Source organism: Pelodiscus sinensis, chromosome 23, assembly GCF_052426305.1.
Source record: "Pelodiscus sinensis isolate ZL-2025 chromosome 23, ASM5242630v1, whole genome shotgun sequence".
Taxonomy (NCBI): Eukaryota; Metazoa; Chordata; order Testudines; family Trionychidae; genus Pelodiscus; species Pelodiscus sinensis.
The window spans coordinates 17266474-17281615 of NC_143074.1; the positions used below are offsets into that span (position 1 = coordinate 17266474).

The following is a 15142-nucleotide window of genomic DNA, read 5'->3' on the forward strand; positions in this document are numbered from 1 at the left end:
GAGCTTGAAAAAACAAACTGTAATTTCTGATAGGTAACCTCTCAGTTTTAGGCATGCATACACAGACCTCTTACTATCTTCCAGGACACAAGAGTCAGCTCATAGTCTTAAAACAGGTGATTTTATTAACAAAGCAAAAAGATCTACTTGGGAAAGCACACTTGGTTGCTCGGTGTTATAAAGCAACTGGGGAAAACAGGTTAAAGCACAGAGAATTGCTTCCCTGGGATACAGCTTTAGTGACAGTGTATGAGCAGGGAGGCACATGGACTCAGCATAGAGGAGTTTAACCAAACAAGAAAACAAAGAAAATAATCCGATTGTGTCTAAATAACCATTCCCTATCACTAACATATCCATATCTTAAGGTCCAGTCCATTTGGAACAAAATACAGGACTATGTAGCACTTTAAAGACTAACAAGATGGTTTATTAGGTGATGAGCTTTTGTGGGCCAGACCCACTTCCTCAGATCAAATAGTGGAAGAAAATAGTCACAACCATATATACCAAAGGATACAATTATAAAAATGAACACATATGAAAAGGACAAATCACATTTCAGAACAGAAGGGGGATGCGGGGGGGGGGGGAAGGAAGGTAAATGCCTGTGAGTTAATGATATTAGAGGTGGGGAAAGGTAGATGTCTGTGAGTTAATGGTATTAGAGGTGATAATTGGGGAAGCTATCTTTGTAATGGGTAAGGTAGTTGGAGTCTTTGTTCAGCCCCCCGTGGAGAGTGTCGAATTTTAGCATGAATGCCAGTTCAGAGGATTCCGTTTCAAGTGCAGATTTGAAAGTCTTCTGAAGTAGGATGCATGTGATTAGGTCATTGAGACAGTGTCCTATGTGTTCTATCACAGTCCATTTGGAGTATTGTGTCCAGTTCTGGGCACCGCATTTCAAGAAAGATGGGGAAAAATTGGAGAGGGTCCAGAGAAGAGCAACGAGAATGATTAAAGGTCTAGAGAACATGACCTATGAGGGAAGGCTGAAGGAATTGGGTTTGTTTAGTTTAGAAAAGAGAAGACTGAGGGGGGACATGATCGCAGTTTTCAGATATCTAAAGGGTGTCATAAGGAGAAGGGAGAAAACTTGTTCATCTTGGCCTCTGAGGACAGAACAAGAAGCAATGGGCTTAAACTGCAGCAAGGGAGGTTTAGGTTGGACATTAGGAAAAAGTTCCTAACTGTCAGTGTGGTCAAACACTGGAATAAATTGCCCAGGGAGGTTGTGGAATCCCCATCTCTGGAGATATTTAAGAGCAGGTTAGATAAATGTCTATCAGGGATGGTCTAGACAGTATTTGGTCCTGCCATGAGGGCAGGGGTCTGGACTCGATGACCTCTCAAGGTCCCTTCCAGTCCTAGTATTCTATGATTTCTAGGCATGGGTATTCCTTTTCTGGGCATGAGTATCCCTGTGGTTCAATTCATCTTTTCCCCCAGCTCCTGGTCTGAAACACACAAAAAAAAACAACAGGCAGATTCTCTTTCCATTCAAGTCTCAACACTTTCTTCCTGTTGGTTCTCCTGGCTCCCTGCTAACGTTTCCTAGCTGCCTATGTTACTGAATGCTGGGATGCTTAGAAAAGACAGCACCTCTCCCCTCCATCACAACTGAGCTAAACTCCAGATTTCTACGTTATTCTTCTCCAGGTGTATAGGAAGTATGGGAAAGAGTATGGAGATATTACCAACCCAGACATCACCTTCAGCTACTTTATCCCAAAGAAGAAACAGGCACATGTGTGGATTCCTCAGTTCGGGACCTGCTCGGTGAGCTGTGGGGAAGGTGAGGCAGATGCGAGAACCAATAGTTAATTGTGGGAAGCTACTCAGGCTTCAAGTTTGGCTGGCAGTTACCCCAAGTCCTCAAACCTTCTGGACTCATTTTGCTTATTGAAAAAAACGTGTCTTGGTATCAGTTTCATATGTTTCAGTACACTTTATTAAACAAACTGAAATAAAAAGTGACCAAATCTAAGCTATTGTTACTACTATTAAACTAAGCTAAGAATAAAGCTGTACAACTACCAAATCACGATTAAATCAACAAGCTAGCCTCAACAAAGGACTGGAATTAAAACCTCAAATTAATACTCAAACCCTATCAACTCTAAAGAGGATTCTAAAAAAGTGGCTGTTCTTTTGGTTATAAATGCCAGCTAAAGTCTTTCATCAAAGTCAACCCAGTTTAGGATTTAGAGCTAGTTAAAGGTCTTAATACTGAAACCAAATTACGACCTAACATCTGATCTAGAACTAGATGATTTGGGGTTTTTTGCACAAAACTTTTTTTTTCTATTTTGGAACTGGGCTAAGAGGCCAATGGCTTATCTTTTAGAACCTTCACCTTGCACGAGAAAAAGTTACTTTAAAACTTTTCAAGATGAAAGCCATGTGAGAAAATCAGTGTTTAAAGTTTATATAAGGGCTGTGTTCCCATAGTTGCTCAGCCTCGACATGTTTGCAGATTCCCTTCTTCTCGGACAAAGGGAACTAACAGTTTCTTTCTGTGGGTGCGTTTACATTGCACCGTAGGTCAAAATAAGATATGCAATTTGAGCTACACAAATTGCATATCTTATTTTGATGTTATTTCAAAATTGCTTATTTTGAAAGTTGGCACTATCTACACAGCACTTATTTTGAAATAAATTGCTATTCCAAAACATCCCTTACTCCTTGTGAAATGAGGTATACAGGGATGTTGGCATAGCGAGCCCATTATATTTAGAAAAAACAGGTGTGCTCAAAAGACGCAGAATAGCACTGCAGTGTAGAAATAGCACTGCAATGTAGACGTAGCCTGTAAGAGCAAAGACCAGCCTAGAATTTCCTTTCCCTTACTCACCTGAGAACCTCAGCAATAGGGGTTTTAATATTTTTATTGAACTTTTGTTGCCAGGGGTGTTACTGGTAGATCACTCCTGCTTTGACCAGACCAGGAATGAAATAACAGACGATCAGCTGTGTTTGGAGACCCCACGTCCCCCTTCCAGGCAGGAACTCTGCGCTAAGGCACCATGCCCACCAGGGTGAGTATTCCCTGAAAGACCTTTTCCACCTCTAAGCTACAGTCTCTTGTCACTAGAGATGGGCACAGCTGGCTCTCGTCCTTTCGCAGCTGGGTGGCGGGGGCCTTTGGCCCCTGCAGCGCCACATGTGGGGGAGGAGTGATGGAGCGGTTGGTTCGCTGTATGACGAAAGAAGGTGGCTTGGTCCTGACTCTTCCCGATTCGAAATGCCTGGATGCTCCCAAACCTGCCTCCACCGAGGCATGTAGCACTGAGCTGTGCCCCGTAAGGTAACTCAGAGGCCCGCTGAATGGGGGAGGGAGGAGAGGATTGCATCATTGACTCTCTTTCAACCCTTGGTCAGTGTGTCAGTCGGGTCATCAGGACGGGCTATTGCATGTTCTTTTTTCTTGAGGGCACCTTGTTCCTACCCTGCCCACGTAACCGTTTCAATTACCGGGCCCTTCTTGGTGCCTTCTGCTGGGGCAACAATCCCTGAAGCAGGGAGTTTGGGTATGCAGCCCCCACACATCTGTGGGGACTCAGCCACAAGGAGATGTTTGCCCCTCCTTTCCAATCACAGAGACCACATGTTCTCCCCAGAGGCATGGTTCGTAACTGGGAGAAGGTCTAAGTGTTGTCTAGGCTGGAGTAGGGCGTCTGGGTTCTTTTATCAGCTCAGCCGCTACTTGCTGTGTGACCTCTTGACCATACTGCAGCACTGCTCTGTGCCTCAGTTTCCCTGTGTGTGACATGGGAGGAGCAGTCCCTACGGACTGAAGGCAGTAATCTCCTGGTGAAGGTGTAACTAGTGCTTTGAGATCCTGGTGCGGTGCCATCATTTCCCATTTAGATGGAAGGAATCTGAGCCAGGCAAATGCTCAGCCAGCTGCGGGCTCGGCGTCAGCCAGCAAAACGTGACGTGTGTCCGGGTCCTCGCTGGACTGGAGACCACAGTAGACAACAGCCTGTGCCCGGAGGACGAGAAACCCCCTACCTTTGTGCCGTGCGTGGTTAACATCTGTCCACTAGGCTGGAACACAGTGAGTACATTGGCCTGGCTAGTGGGCAGCTCACACACTGCTCTGTCGGGGGATCCCAGGCTGGGGAGCACCATCTTTTGCTGGAGGTGGAGCCGGTGTTATGCACACGACTGTTTGTTAGTCCGGAATTCCAGGGAGTCGCTGCAGGAAGCCTTGCTCACCTTAGATTAGTGATGGGCAACCTAGGCTAGTGAGAGGACCTGGCCACCCATCTAACCCCAACGGGCGGCCTGCAGGTCACGGATTGCACCAGTGTCTTAGATCATTCAGGAGCCAGATAAACCCTTGGGCAGCATCATACCCATTTCCTTCCCTATGCAGCAATATTGCTCCAGGCAACGCAGAGCCACAAATGCTGTAGCATTTATCACAGAGCCATCCCCTCATGAACTCACCCCACATCAAGAAAACCCTGGTGCTGTCTCTGAGGGTGTGTCTAAACTACAGGGCTTTTTCGAAAAAAGTGGCCTTTTTCGAAAAAAACTTCCCCTGCATCTAGACTGCCGCTGCATTCTTTCGAAAGTAAATCGAAAGAACGTGGCAGTTTTTTCGACCACGGAACACCTCGTTTTACGAGGAAGAACACCTTTTTCGAAAGTGCAAACTGTGCTTTTTTGAAAGAGAGCATCCAGACGGCCTGGGTGCTCTCTTTCGAAAAAGCAGCTCGCTTTTTCGAAAGTACTGGTTTTAGTCTAGACGCTCTTTTTCGAAAGAGGCTTTTTCAAAAGTATCGTTCGAAAAAGCCTCTTTTGAAAGAGGCTTGCAGTCTAGACGTAGCCTGAGAGCGAGCTTGGTGTTTGCAGCCCGACCGCAGAACGAAACCGGAAAGGGAATTGATTTTCTCCAGGGGTTATTTAATGGGGTGTAGAGACTGTCCCCTTCAGGTCGCTAGTTCTAAGCCAGCCCAGGTTGGGTATAACCAAAAGTCATGACTACTGAAGATAGGTTAACAGTCTGAAAACAGAGAAGTTGGTGGTAGAAGTCTGTCCACATCAGAGAACCAGTCCCGCAGCACAACGGGGACCAAGAGGTGCCCATACAGGCAGACTCAGCCAAGGGACAGAGAGTTACTGGCCAGGAACTCGAGAAACTCTTTCCACACGGCTGAGCTTCTTGGTGGGACACTCTGAGACAGGAGTGGGCAATAATTTTTGATGCCGGGGGCACTCCAAGATTTTGGTAAGTGGTCAAGGGCTGTACTTTTCTATGGAGGCAGTGCAGGGTCTGGGGCAGAGGCTGGGTGCAGCAGGGAGCTCGGAGTAGGAGACTGGGGTACGGGGGCGGTCTGAGAGGGAGTTTGGGTGAAGGAGGGGACTTGTAATCTGAGGCAAAGGGATTGGGGTGAAGGGTCCGGGAGAGCGTATGGGTGCAGAAGAGGATTCTGGCGTGGGGGAGAGGTGTAGGAGGGGGTGCAGGGTCTGGGAGGAAGTTGTGACCTAGAGCGGGTGGGTGCAGAGGGTTTGAGTGGTGACCTGTGGCAGGAGGGGATGGTGGCCTGGGGCAGGGAGTTGGATTGCAGGAGAAGAGGGGTGCTAGTTCTGCAGGACCCTGAGGCAGGCTTCCTGCCTGCCGCAGCCCTCGGTGGCTCAAAATGGCTGGCTGCTCCCTGTGGCTCTCTGTGGAGGGTAGGAGGAGGCTTTGCATGCTGCCCCCCCGCCCCCCCCCCCCCGCACATTTTCTCAGTTCCTATTGGCCTGAACTCCCCCTTCCCCTGGCACCTGGAGCAGAGAGCCACAGGGAGCAGCCAGCTGCTTAAAGTGGCATGAGGCTGCTCTGTGCTTGAGGGTCCTGGTGGGGCAGCCTGCAGGCCAGATCTGCCTCACCTGGCTTACCCCTGTTCTGAGGGAAACTTCCCTTGAGGGTGCTGTGCCGCTGGCACTCTTGGGGAGAAATGCAGCGACTGGCCCCCAGGACTCTCAGGCGCCTTTTGCCAGGGCCCCACTAAGAGAGGTAAAAAGAAAATGCTCAGCTCTGTCCCACTTCCCTCACAGAGGGAGGTTCTGAGGGGAGGGGGACTAGCTGCACAGGTTGCATCCATGAAGGGGAGTCCTGGGGCTACAAACCTGCATCACTTGGAGTCTGCCCCTGCTCCAGAAGGAGCCAGGGGAGGGGTCTGTGAGAGAGATCACAGAGGGCTTCCAGGCACTGTGGGCTCGGTCCAGAGCCCTTTGGCAGTAATGAAAAGGCTCCCTTGGCTGCAGCGGGCTTGGCTCAGCCCCCTGGGCCAGCAGCAGCTGCCGGTTGCGTGTTGTTTTTTGCTGCTGTGTTAGAAGCAGGACAGTTCGCCCTCCCCGGGGGAGCTGGTGCCATTCGGGCCTATCAAGAAGGAGAATCGCTCGGTGCATGTCTGGAGCCCTCTGGCTGGAGAATGCTCCGTTACCTGTGGCGGAGGTGAGATGCTCCTGAGGCCGCATGGAAACGGTCTTTGATCCGGGGCTGAGCTGGGTGAATGAACCGTTCTCCACCAAGAAGCGGGGGGTGTGTGTAGCTGTGAACCCCGAGGACATGGAGTCTGGAGGAGTGAGGGGCACCTGGTGCGGGGCTTGGTACAGGGGGTGCAGAGCCTCCTCTTGCTACATTCTGGTTAGAATCTGGAGTAGGCTGGTCCTGATGTAAGATCTGGGGGGCTTGGGCAGAGCCCAGAGCCATGTCCATGCCACACTGTCCGTCTCCTCTTTCCTCCCAGGTGTGGCCCAGCTTCGCTTCGTGTGTGTGGCTTTCGAGACCAAAGCGGAAACCCACGAGAAACACTGTCACCCCGTGACAAAGCCAGCAAGCAGGCTGGAAAGCTGCAATCCCATGCTGTGCCCGCCGAGGTAGGAGAAAGGGTTATTTTCACCCTTAGCCTCCAGGGATGGGGTGGGGTGATGGGGCCAGCTGTCTCCCGCAGGGGAAATATTATGTTGTCCCCGGTACAGATGTTCTCTCCATTCTCGTCACCCCAGCTGGGAGGTGAAGGAGCTGGCGGCATGCCCTGTGAGCTGTGGAGGAGGGAGACTCCCCCTCTCTCTGCGCTGTGTGAGACAAGAAGGAAATACCACCCGGCCTCTTCCTCATTCCAAATGTGGTAGGATGCCCCGACCGGCCAGCACCAAGGAGTGCGGCACTGATCCGTGCCCGGCAAGGTAACCGCTAGTCGCTTTAGGGCCTGGGTATCACTGAGGGAAGCCCTTGCTTGCTTATGTGCCCAGGAAATCTTAGCCCTTGACCCCTCACTACCCCGGAGCTGGGAGGAGCCCTGTTGTAACAAACCTGGGGTTGTAAATGTGGACACGACAGTCTCCACCTCATCGGCAGATAGACATTCCAGGACCCCAGGGTTACGTCTATACTACATCCCTCTGGCGCCAGGGGGATGTAAATTAGACACACCGAAATTGCTAATGAAGTGGGGATTTAAATCTCCCGCGCTTCATTAGAATAAAAATGGCCGCCGCTTTTTGCCAATGTGGCAATTTACCGGCAAAAAGCGGCAGTCTAGATGGGGATTGGTCGGCAAGGAAAGCCTTTTCCAACCGATCCTGTAAACCTTGCTGCACGAGGCATAAGGGATCAGTCGGAAAAGGCTTTCCTTGCCGACCGATCCCTGCCTAGACTGCCGCTTTTTGCCAGCAAATTGCTGTGTCGGTAAAAAGCAGCGGCCATTTTTATTCCAATGAAGCGCGGGAGATTTAAATCCCCACTTCATTAGCAATTTCATTATGTCTAATTTACATCCCCCTGGCGACAGAGGGTTGTAGTCTAGACATACGCCAGGTGTCTCCCATGTGAATTAAAGCAGTATTTCTCAGCCAGTGGTATGCGGACCCTCAGGGGTACACAAGAGAAGTCGGGGGGGTATATCAACGCAACTGAAATTTGGAGAAAATGGAATTTTTGTTTTAAGTTTTACAGCACTTCATTATTTTTGTACTTTTTACCCCCAAAAATTTCATCGTCCACCCAGCTACGATTAAGTTGTTTAAACAAATGTGTTGCAATGGTAGAAAAAAATTGTGTGTGTCTGAAAACTGTAGGTACTGGGAGTACTTAGAATTTTTTTTAAAAGGGGTACTTTATAAAAAAAGGTTGAGCAACACTGAACTAAAGGACAATCGGCTGCCATCTTTAATAGGGCACCGTCAGTTTGTTGGGGATTGGTCAGAGCCATTCCTATAAGACTTTTACCAAGTTTCACATCTGGAGTGTTGCACCCAATTCTGGACCCCCCACTACAGAAAGGAGGTGGACGCATTGGAGAGAGTCCAGTGGAGGGCAACCAAAATGAATGGCCTCTGCAAATCTCTCAAATAAGCCCCATAACGATAAGCTGTGGATCTCGTTCTTCGGAGGTTGGATCCAACTCGTAGCTCCCGGCTGGCCGCTGGAGGCGCTCACTGGCGGCTGTGTTGTTCCCAGGTGGCGTTCCAAGCTGGACTCGTGCAGCGTGAGCTGCGGTGGCGGTGTGGCGCGCAGGGTCCGGTACTGTGCGAGGGAGCGCAGGGACAAGGCGGAAGAGGTTGTAGCAGATGCGCAGTGTCGTGGGTCGCCTCGCCCGGAGGAGCAAGAGCCGTGTAATTTGGAGCCGTGTCCTCCAAGGTCATTACGGGCATGCTCCCCAGGACCCAGCGTGGGGTGGGGGGGAAGGCAGGTTACAGAGGGGACCTCTGGGTTGTCACGTTCCAGATGCTGGAGCTCTGTAGGAAGGGGGAAGGGAGATCTCTGCCCAGTCACTGCTCACAAGGTAATTTCAGGACCATATTAAGATGGGTCAGGACCGAGACGCAGCCTTAGACTAGCTGCCAGCAACTGGCGCCCTAGGCGAACCATGCAATCGGCGCCCCCACCTCCAAACCCCTCAATGATATTGCGCCACCACTTGGCGCCCCATTTAACTTGGCGCCCGAGGCGACCGCCTAGTTGGCCTATATGGACGGGACGGGCCGCCCCTGTGTGGCAGGGTGGCCGTGGAAGCTTGCTGGCCACCGGTTCGCTAGGAGGGTCTGTGGTTTCTGGTGTGACGTTGCAGGAGGCTGTTTACTGGGCTGAAAGAACATACGAGTTGGTCTGTTCAGGCTGTCGGTTCTGGGGTCGGGGGAGGGTGCATGGAAAGATCATAAGACCAGGTCTTGGCTCATTTCAGCCCAGACAGGTCTCCCTGGGAGCTGGGGAGAAGCGCTGCGATGCAGGTTCTGAGGACCCCAATGCAAATATTGAGCTTGTGGAGTTTTTGCAGCTCCTGGGCTGCAGCCACGGTGAGGCTGGCGATGCTGGGGTAGTGTGCCCTCTGGTGCTCTGGGGCTAGGGACGCTGGAGGCTTGCCCCTGTGGTGGTGTGGGAGGAGGGGCTGGCTTGGCGCCTGTGAGGGGCAGGGCCTCAGGCAGCAGGGGTGGGGCTGGGGACTTGCCTCCCCCAGCCCCACGTTCACCCTCCACCCACGACAGGGGCTGGTGGGGTTCCAGATGTGGGTTGGAGCTACGCTAAACGGGGATGATCTGAGGCTGCAGTGAGTGTGGGGGGCAGAGGAAGAGAATCTGCGGGTGGCTGGGGCAGATGAGGGAGTTTCAGCGCGTGCTTTTCACCAGCGGTTGGTGGGAGGAGGGGAAATCAGGCCTCACTGAATTTTCTCCTTCCCCTCGGATCAGCTGGAAAGTCGCCGCGACTGGTCCGTGTTCCTCCTCTTGTGGGCTCGGCCTAGCTGCGCAGCTGATCACCTGTGTCCAGCTCCGGCAAGGCCTAGAGACGGAGCTGGAAGAGAGTTCATGTCCGGAGACAGAGAGACCCCTCTCCCGCATCCCTTGTTTCATCCGAACGTGCTCTTATGAGTGGGCTTTCAGCGAATGGACCGAGGTACCGGCTACCCTTCTAACGCAGCGCGGCGCGTAGGAGCTCTGCACCCCTCTGGCTTCAGAGCACACCCCAGGACTACGTCTCTCTCGCACGCTGCTAGCCTCCCTCCGAACACCAAACTGTCTCATCCCTCCTTCCTCCTGTGGCAGAGAGCCTGCGCTGCCCACACGCTGCGGGACTTCTAGTCTTTGGCTGCTGTTTAAAAATGGCCCTTGCATATTTTGGGGTGATGTGCTTCACGCAGGTCTTTTCTGAACTTTCCTCAAATCCTTCCCTTGCCAGATCCTTTCCCCGCCCACTCACTGGCATGCATGAGGCCTGCCACGTCTGTGGGGCTTTGGGACAGTGGCTCGGAGCTGCTCTCTCCTTTTCACAGCCAGGGAGCCTCACGCACGTAGAGGTTCAATGTGTTGGCCAATGTCCTTGGAAGAGCTGAGACTGGAACTCCTGGCTCCCTGCCCCGACCCCCCTTCCTCCTGCATAGCATCCTGGCTGTGGGGTTTATACAGGCCTCTGGGTTTCTCCTGCTGCAGTGCTCGGCCTCGTGTGGCAACGGGATTCAGACACGGCAGGATTTCTGCCTCGATCCTCAAGCCCGCAAGCACGTGAACCCCGTCTTCTGCATGCACTCCCCCAAGCCCATCACGGTGCGTGGCTGCTCTGCCAGCCCCTGTCCCGAGCAGCCTGCGGGGGAGGGGTCCTCAGGACCACAACGCCAGATGCCAACTTCAGCTACGAACCCGCTAACGACAGCAGCCGCCACGTATCCCGAGAGGCCAAAATACAAAGCTCTGGGTCGTCCTCCCACCAGGGTGCTGGCTCCTTCTCCCAAGCACCCCAAGGAGCTTTCAGCAGGGAAGGCGGATGCTGCTGAAGAGTACAGTTACGTGGTGATTATATAGGGCGATGGCCAATGTTCCCTCTCATTTTTCCATTCATGTGCAGAATAAATTTTGTCATATGCACCGAGGCGTGTGTGGATGGGCACCACTAGTAGAAAGACATGCTGCCAGCTGGGGGCTCTCTGCTAATCAGCTGGGTGGCATTTGAACCTCTCCACCCAAGTGCTCAGCCTACAGGGAACACGGGGGGATGGTCTTAGCCAGTGCTCAGGCCAGGGATCTGAAAGTCCTGCAGCACTAGGCATGCGAGCTCTCCCGTACATCAGTAGGAAATTTGTCTGGGCCAAAACTTCAGATTCAGGTGCCTGATCTTTTAAAATGAAATGAAATTCACGGAGCAGCCTCACTCTGGCCCCACGGCAAGCTCAGATCCAGGGCAGTGGGGTGAACGCCCCATGTGGCGACAGCACATCAGTCCGGCTGGTGGCTCTGGAGAGGGGGAGGCTCTGCTCAGAGCTGTGCAGAGCCTCCCACTTGGAGCTGTGGGCACCATTCAGAGCACGAGCAGAAGCTCCCAGCATGCACCTCGAGCCAGGTTTGCTCGAATTCGTTGGAAGTTTTGCTGTGAATCAGACCTCCCAGGCATCTCCTGGGCAAAAACTCCCTTCTCTGTGCTTCTCCGGGCCCCCTGCGTTCTTTGGATTGCAGGCACCTCAGGGCAGCACCTGTCTCCCTGGATCTCTTGCATGGAGATCGAACACACTGTTGGCACCTGCTCCAGAGCAGCGGTGGCAGTCTCTGCCCCAGCCAGCCTGCAGGCAGTACAGAGCAGAACTGTGAGGTGCAGGCAGTGGTTGCAGCCTGTCGCTGGGCGTACGTTACTCAGCCACCGTGTCCGTGCTGATGTCTTTACTGTGCAGGTGTCTGTGGAAGCCTCTTCCTCAACTCCACCGGAGTCATCAACATGACCGGCCTGCGGGTCAGTGACTGCACGGTGTCCATCGGACGCCCCTTGGGGGAAGTGGTCACAGTCCAGGTGCTGGAGAGCTCCCTAAATTGCAGCGCAGGTACGTTCCGGAGCCGGCAGAGCTCATCCAGGGCAGGGGACAATTTAGAACCTGCCACGTCCCGGTTCCTTGTCTGTACACTTTTGCTGGTCGTCCTGCATGCCCGTCATTGGGCACAGGCACCAGGGTGTTCTCAGCAGAGGGTCTCCAGCTGTGGAGCAGCCTAAGTGCGTTAGCCACTGAGGCACGACACAATGGGATAATTTCCGTCAAGTCTTTGCCAGATGTGACTAAATTCAACCATTGCCTTTTCTTTCCCAGTCTCTTCTGATTACTTCTTTTACCGGTGACAGGTAGGTGCGGGGTGGGGCAAAAGGTAGGTAGGTAGGTGCGGGGTGGGGGTGATAGGCACCAGCTCACCCCGGGCTCAGTGCGCGCTGCCGCTTGAAATGACGGGGACTCCCCAGCTGACCCTAGGCTCCCTGTGGCGTGCCAGCTTTGAAATGTACAAGAGTCCTCGGCGGGGCTCTTGTACATTTCAAAGGCAGAATGCAGAAGGGATTATCGACTAGTCGATGGAAATTCCAGCGACTTCTCGATGAGTAAATTAATCGCTAGTTAGCATCCTTAGCAGAGACCATGCCATCTTTGTATCTGTGAAGCACTGGATAATGTGCAGTGCTATTTAAAATGTTTTAAACTATCTTAGTAAAGTTCATCTTCTAGCGATGTTAGTGCAGAAATGACCATGGTGCCATGAGGAAGCAAAGCCCTGGGTGATAGTGGCTCCATCTCGGAGATGAGACATAGAATCAAGATCCTGACCACAGGTGGTGGGCATTCAAGAGCTTATTACACTGTTTTAGCCAGGTATTAGCTACAGTCTCCTAGCAAGAGTCCAGTGTGTACAGTTATAATCTTGCTTTTAAAAATATCCTTGTGGTTTAGCTATCCGATTCTTCTTTGCTTTTTTCCCTTCGACTGTTATATAGTGCTGTTCAAAGCTGCCGTGTTCAACACCAGAGGTGCTGCATTTCATTAATGGGTGAAGTGCCCATTACGTTAGCCTCTAAAGCTGTTTCTTACATCTGTAAAGTATACAGCTGTCATTTGTATCTGATGGTGATATCGCAACAGCACAGATATTCTCATGTAGTTGTATCTGTAAGGCACAGGATCACATGGGAATGTGCAGGCTCCTCCTGAGGACTTGGCATGGCGATTGGCGCTTTTTCCCCTCCATTTTTTTTGCATTAGCCTTCCTCAAAATGTTCACATCCTTTATTGACAGCTGCTCTCCATTCAGCTCTGTCCATGGCTATGATTTCGACATTATCCCTGTTGATGCGGCAAAAGGTCGGACTCTGTTTAAGGGAGTCTGTGAAGTGTTTTCATTGCTCACCCCACCTGCCCGTTCCAAGTCCCAGCTCATCGTAGAAACCATTTTTGGGCATCCGTCATCTCCCATTCTGACACCATGATCTCTCCTTTGAGGTTCATTGCCTTGATGCTGATTGGCTTGGCTTTTTCACGGACGTTAAGCTTTGAGACTTGTGCAGTGGAGTACTTCACAGTAAAAGGATCCTTTATGACTGTTTGGTTTATTACAGGGGAGATATTGCTCTTTTCTGGACGGATGATGTGGCGGACAGGCTGTAAGAAGCTGAGGGGGTCGTCTATAAACTCCAGGATGAACACACTGATGGTGAGACAGCGCCTCCTGTGGCCGGGGAATGGTGTCGTTCTTCAGTACAAGAGCAAAGCAACAGCAAAAAAATATTACCAAGGTACTTTGCTAAACTTTTCACTGTGGCTTTAAGGCAGGGACAGGGAAAGCAAGGTCCACTGAGTTCCACGGTGCTGTTCGTGGCTGCCCCTGGAGACCAAAGGGCCCAGGAGATGTTGATCCTTCTCCAGGGACCCACAAGGCCTCTCAGCAGAAGGCAGAGTATTGCATGCTGGGAACAGTCATCTCCATTGGCTGCCCTGCCATGCTGAAGAGGAGTCCCTGCAAGATGGTTGCACATGCTTTGAGATCCCCATCTGCAGTGCACTGGGGAGCTTTCTGGACAGATTTGCTTTATTTCGTACAGGCGTACCCAACACAGTATTCCAAATGGCTTTCTCCCCCTACCCATCTTCCCCATCCCAGACTGTGATGTGCAGCTGTTTGGTCCCTGGGGCGAAATAGTGAATCCCGGACAGTTGCCGGACCCGAAACGACAAGTGGCATGTCGGACCTTTATTGAGGTGGCTCCACGTTATCGCATAGCCATCCACGCCCTCTACATGGACCTGGGGATGGAGAACAACCAGACACACTCCAATTTCATTTTGGTGAGAATGCAGCATGAGGTGGGGCATGCTTTTCCCCTCACAGGACCTAAGAAGTTTGTTGATACGTTTGAGGTTCAAAGTACACAACAGATTGAACCTCTCTCGTCCGGCCCCCTCAGGACCTGATGGGTCCTGAACTAGAGAATTTGCCAGATCACAGGAGGTCAATATTGTCTAGCAGCATTACCAACACTTCCACTGCTTGCTGGAAGACATTGAGGAGTCAGTTAGAGGTACACAGCAGCACAGAACACCGAGAGCCAGGCCTGGTAGCTGTAAACAAACTTTATGGGACCATGGAAAACTTGGCCACACCCACGATAAATGGCCATCCGGCTAACTAAAATCATGCCGGACCATGGATGTTGCTGGACCAGAGAGTGCCAGACTAGAGAGGTGAAATTGGTAGAAATCATAGAGAGCCAGATTCTGATCTCAATTGCACTGTGTAGCTCTGGAGTGACCAGAATGAAGTTACTAGGACTCTGCCCCCAATTGTTGTAACTTCCCAACTTGTTAGTACCAGGTCCCCTGAATTATGGATGTACTTCCCGGAGGGGTCCCGGCATAGCACAGGCAAGGCTCTTGCTGAAAAGAGGCAGGCTGCTCTGTGATTATGATTGGATCTTTGCTTTGTTCAGGTACGGGATGTGAATGCTGTGAAGACGACAGTGTTTCGGGGAAAGCAGCTGTTCTTCTGGGAATCAACAGGGAGCCAGGCTGAAATTGAATTTCATGAAGGCTTTACAGAAGATCGCATCAGTTTCCGAGCAGCATACTGGATGAGTGAGCCCCGATAAATGGAAACAAGGGAGGCAGTAGATCAATTAGGGGCTGGACTCCTGTCTCTGACACAGATTCACTGTTTGTCCCTGGGCAAGACATTTAACCTCTCTGCCTCAGTTCCCCCCTCTGTTTAATTGCAGTAACAACATCTGCCCACTTCACAGGGCTGCTCAGTTAATATGCACAAAGCACATGGAGATGCTCAAGTGAAGGACATTATATAGACACCAAATATAATTCTCTGAAGTTTTTTTTCCCCGTCTCTCCCGACTAGTCCT

At 51.5% G+C, this 15142-nt stretch overlaps 1 protein-coding gene across 8 annotated transcripts in view; it reads left to right on the forward strand.

Moving 5' to 3' along the window:
* Positions 1 to 15113, forward strand: part of ADAMTS13 (ADAM metallopeptidase with thrombospondin type 1 motif 13) — a 39684-nt gene extending 24571 nt beyond the window's left edge. For 4 of the 8 annotated variants that reach the window (XM_075905967.2, XM_075905964.2, XM_075905965.2 and 1 more), the window contains 14 exons: positions 1660 to 1795; positions 2912 to 3041; positions 3131 to 3310; positions 3874 to 4063; positions 6334 to 6454; positions 6750 to 6879; positions 6982 to 7188; positions 8462 to 8641; positions 9688 to 9892; positions 10426 to 10774; positions 11655 to 11801; positions 13352 to 13528; positions 13894 to 14078; positions 14720 to 15113. In XM_075905967.2, the coding sequence (XP_075762082.2) occupies positions 1660 to 1795; positions 2912 to 3041; positions 3131 to 3310; positions 3874 to 4063; positions 6334 to 6454; positions 6750 to 6879; positions 6982 to 7188; positions 8462 to 8641; positions 9688 to 9892; positions 10426 to 10774; positions 11655 to 11801; positions 13352 to 13528; positions 13894 to 14078; positions 14720 to 14878 (2496 nt within the window). In that variant the 3' untranslated portion in view covers positions 14879 to 15113. Of the gene's footprint in view, positions 1 to 1659; positions 1796 to 2911; positions 3042 to 3130; positions 3311 to 3873; positions 4064 to 6333; positions 6455 to 6749; positions 6880 to 6981; positions 7189 to 8461; positions 8642 to 9687; positions 9893 to 10425; positions 10783 to 11654; positions 11802 to 13351; positions 13529 to 13893; positions 14079 to 14719 lie in introns of those variants that run through there. The other 4 variants (XM_075905966.2, XM_075905968.2, XR_012897252.2 and 1 more) reach the window with 4 other exon arrangements.
* Positions 15114 to 15142: the final 29 nt, after the last annotated feature.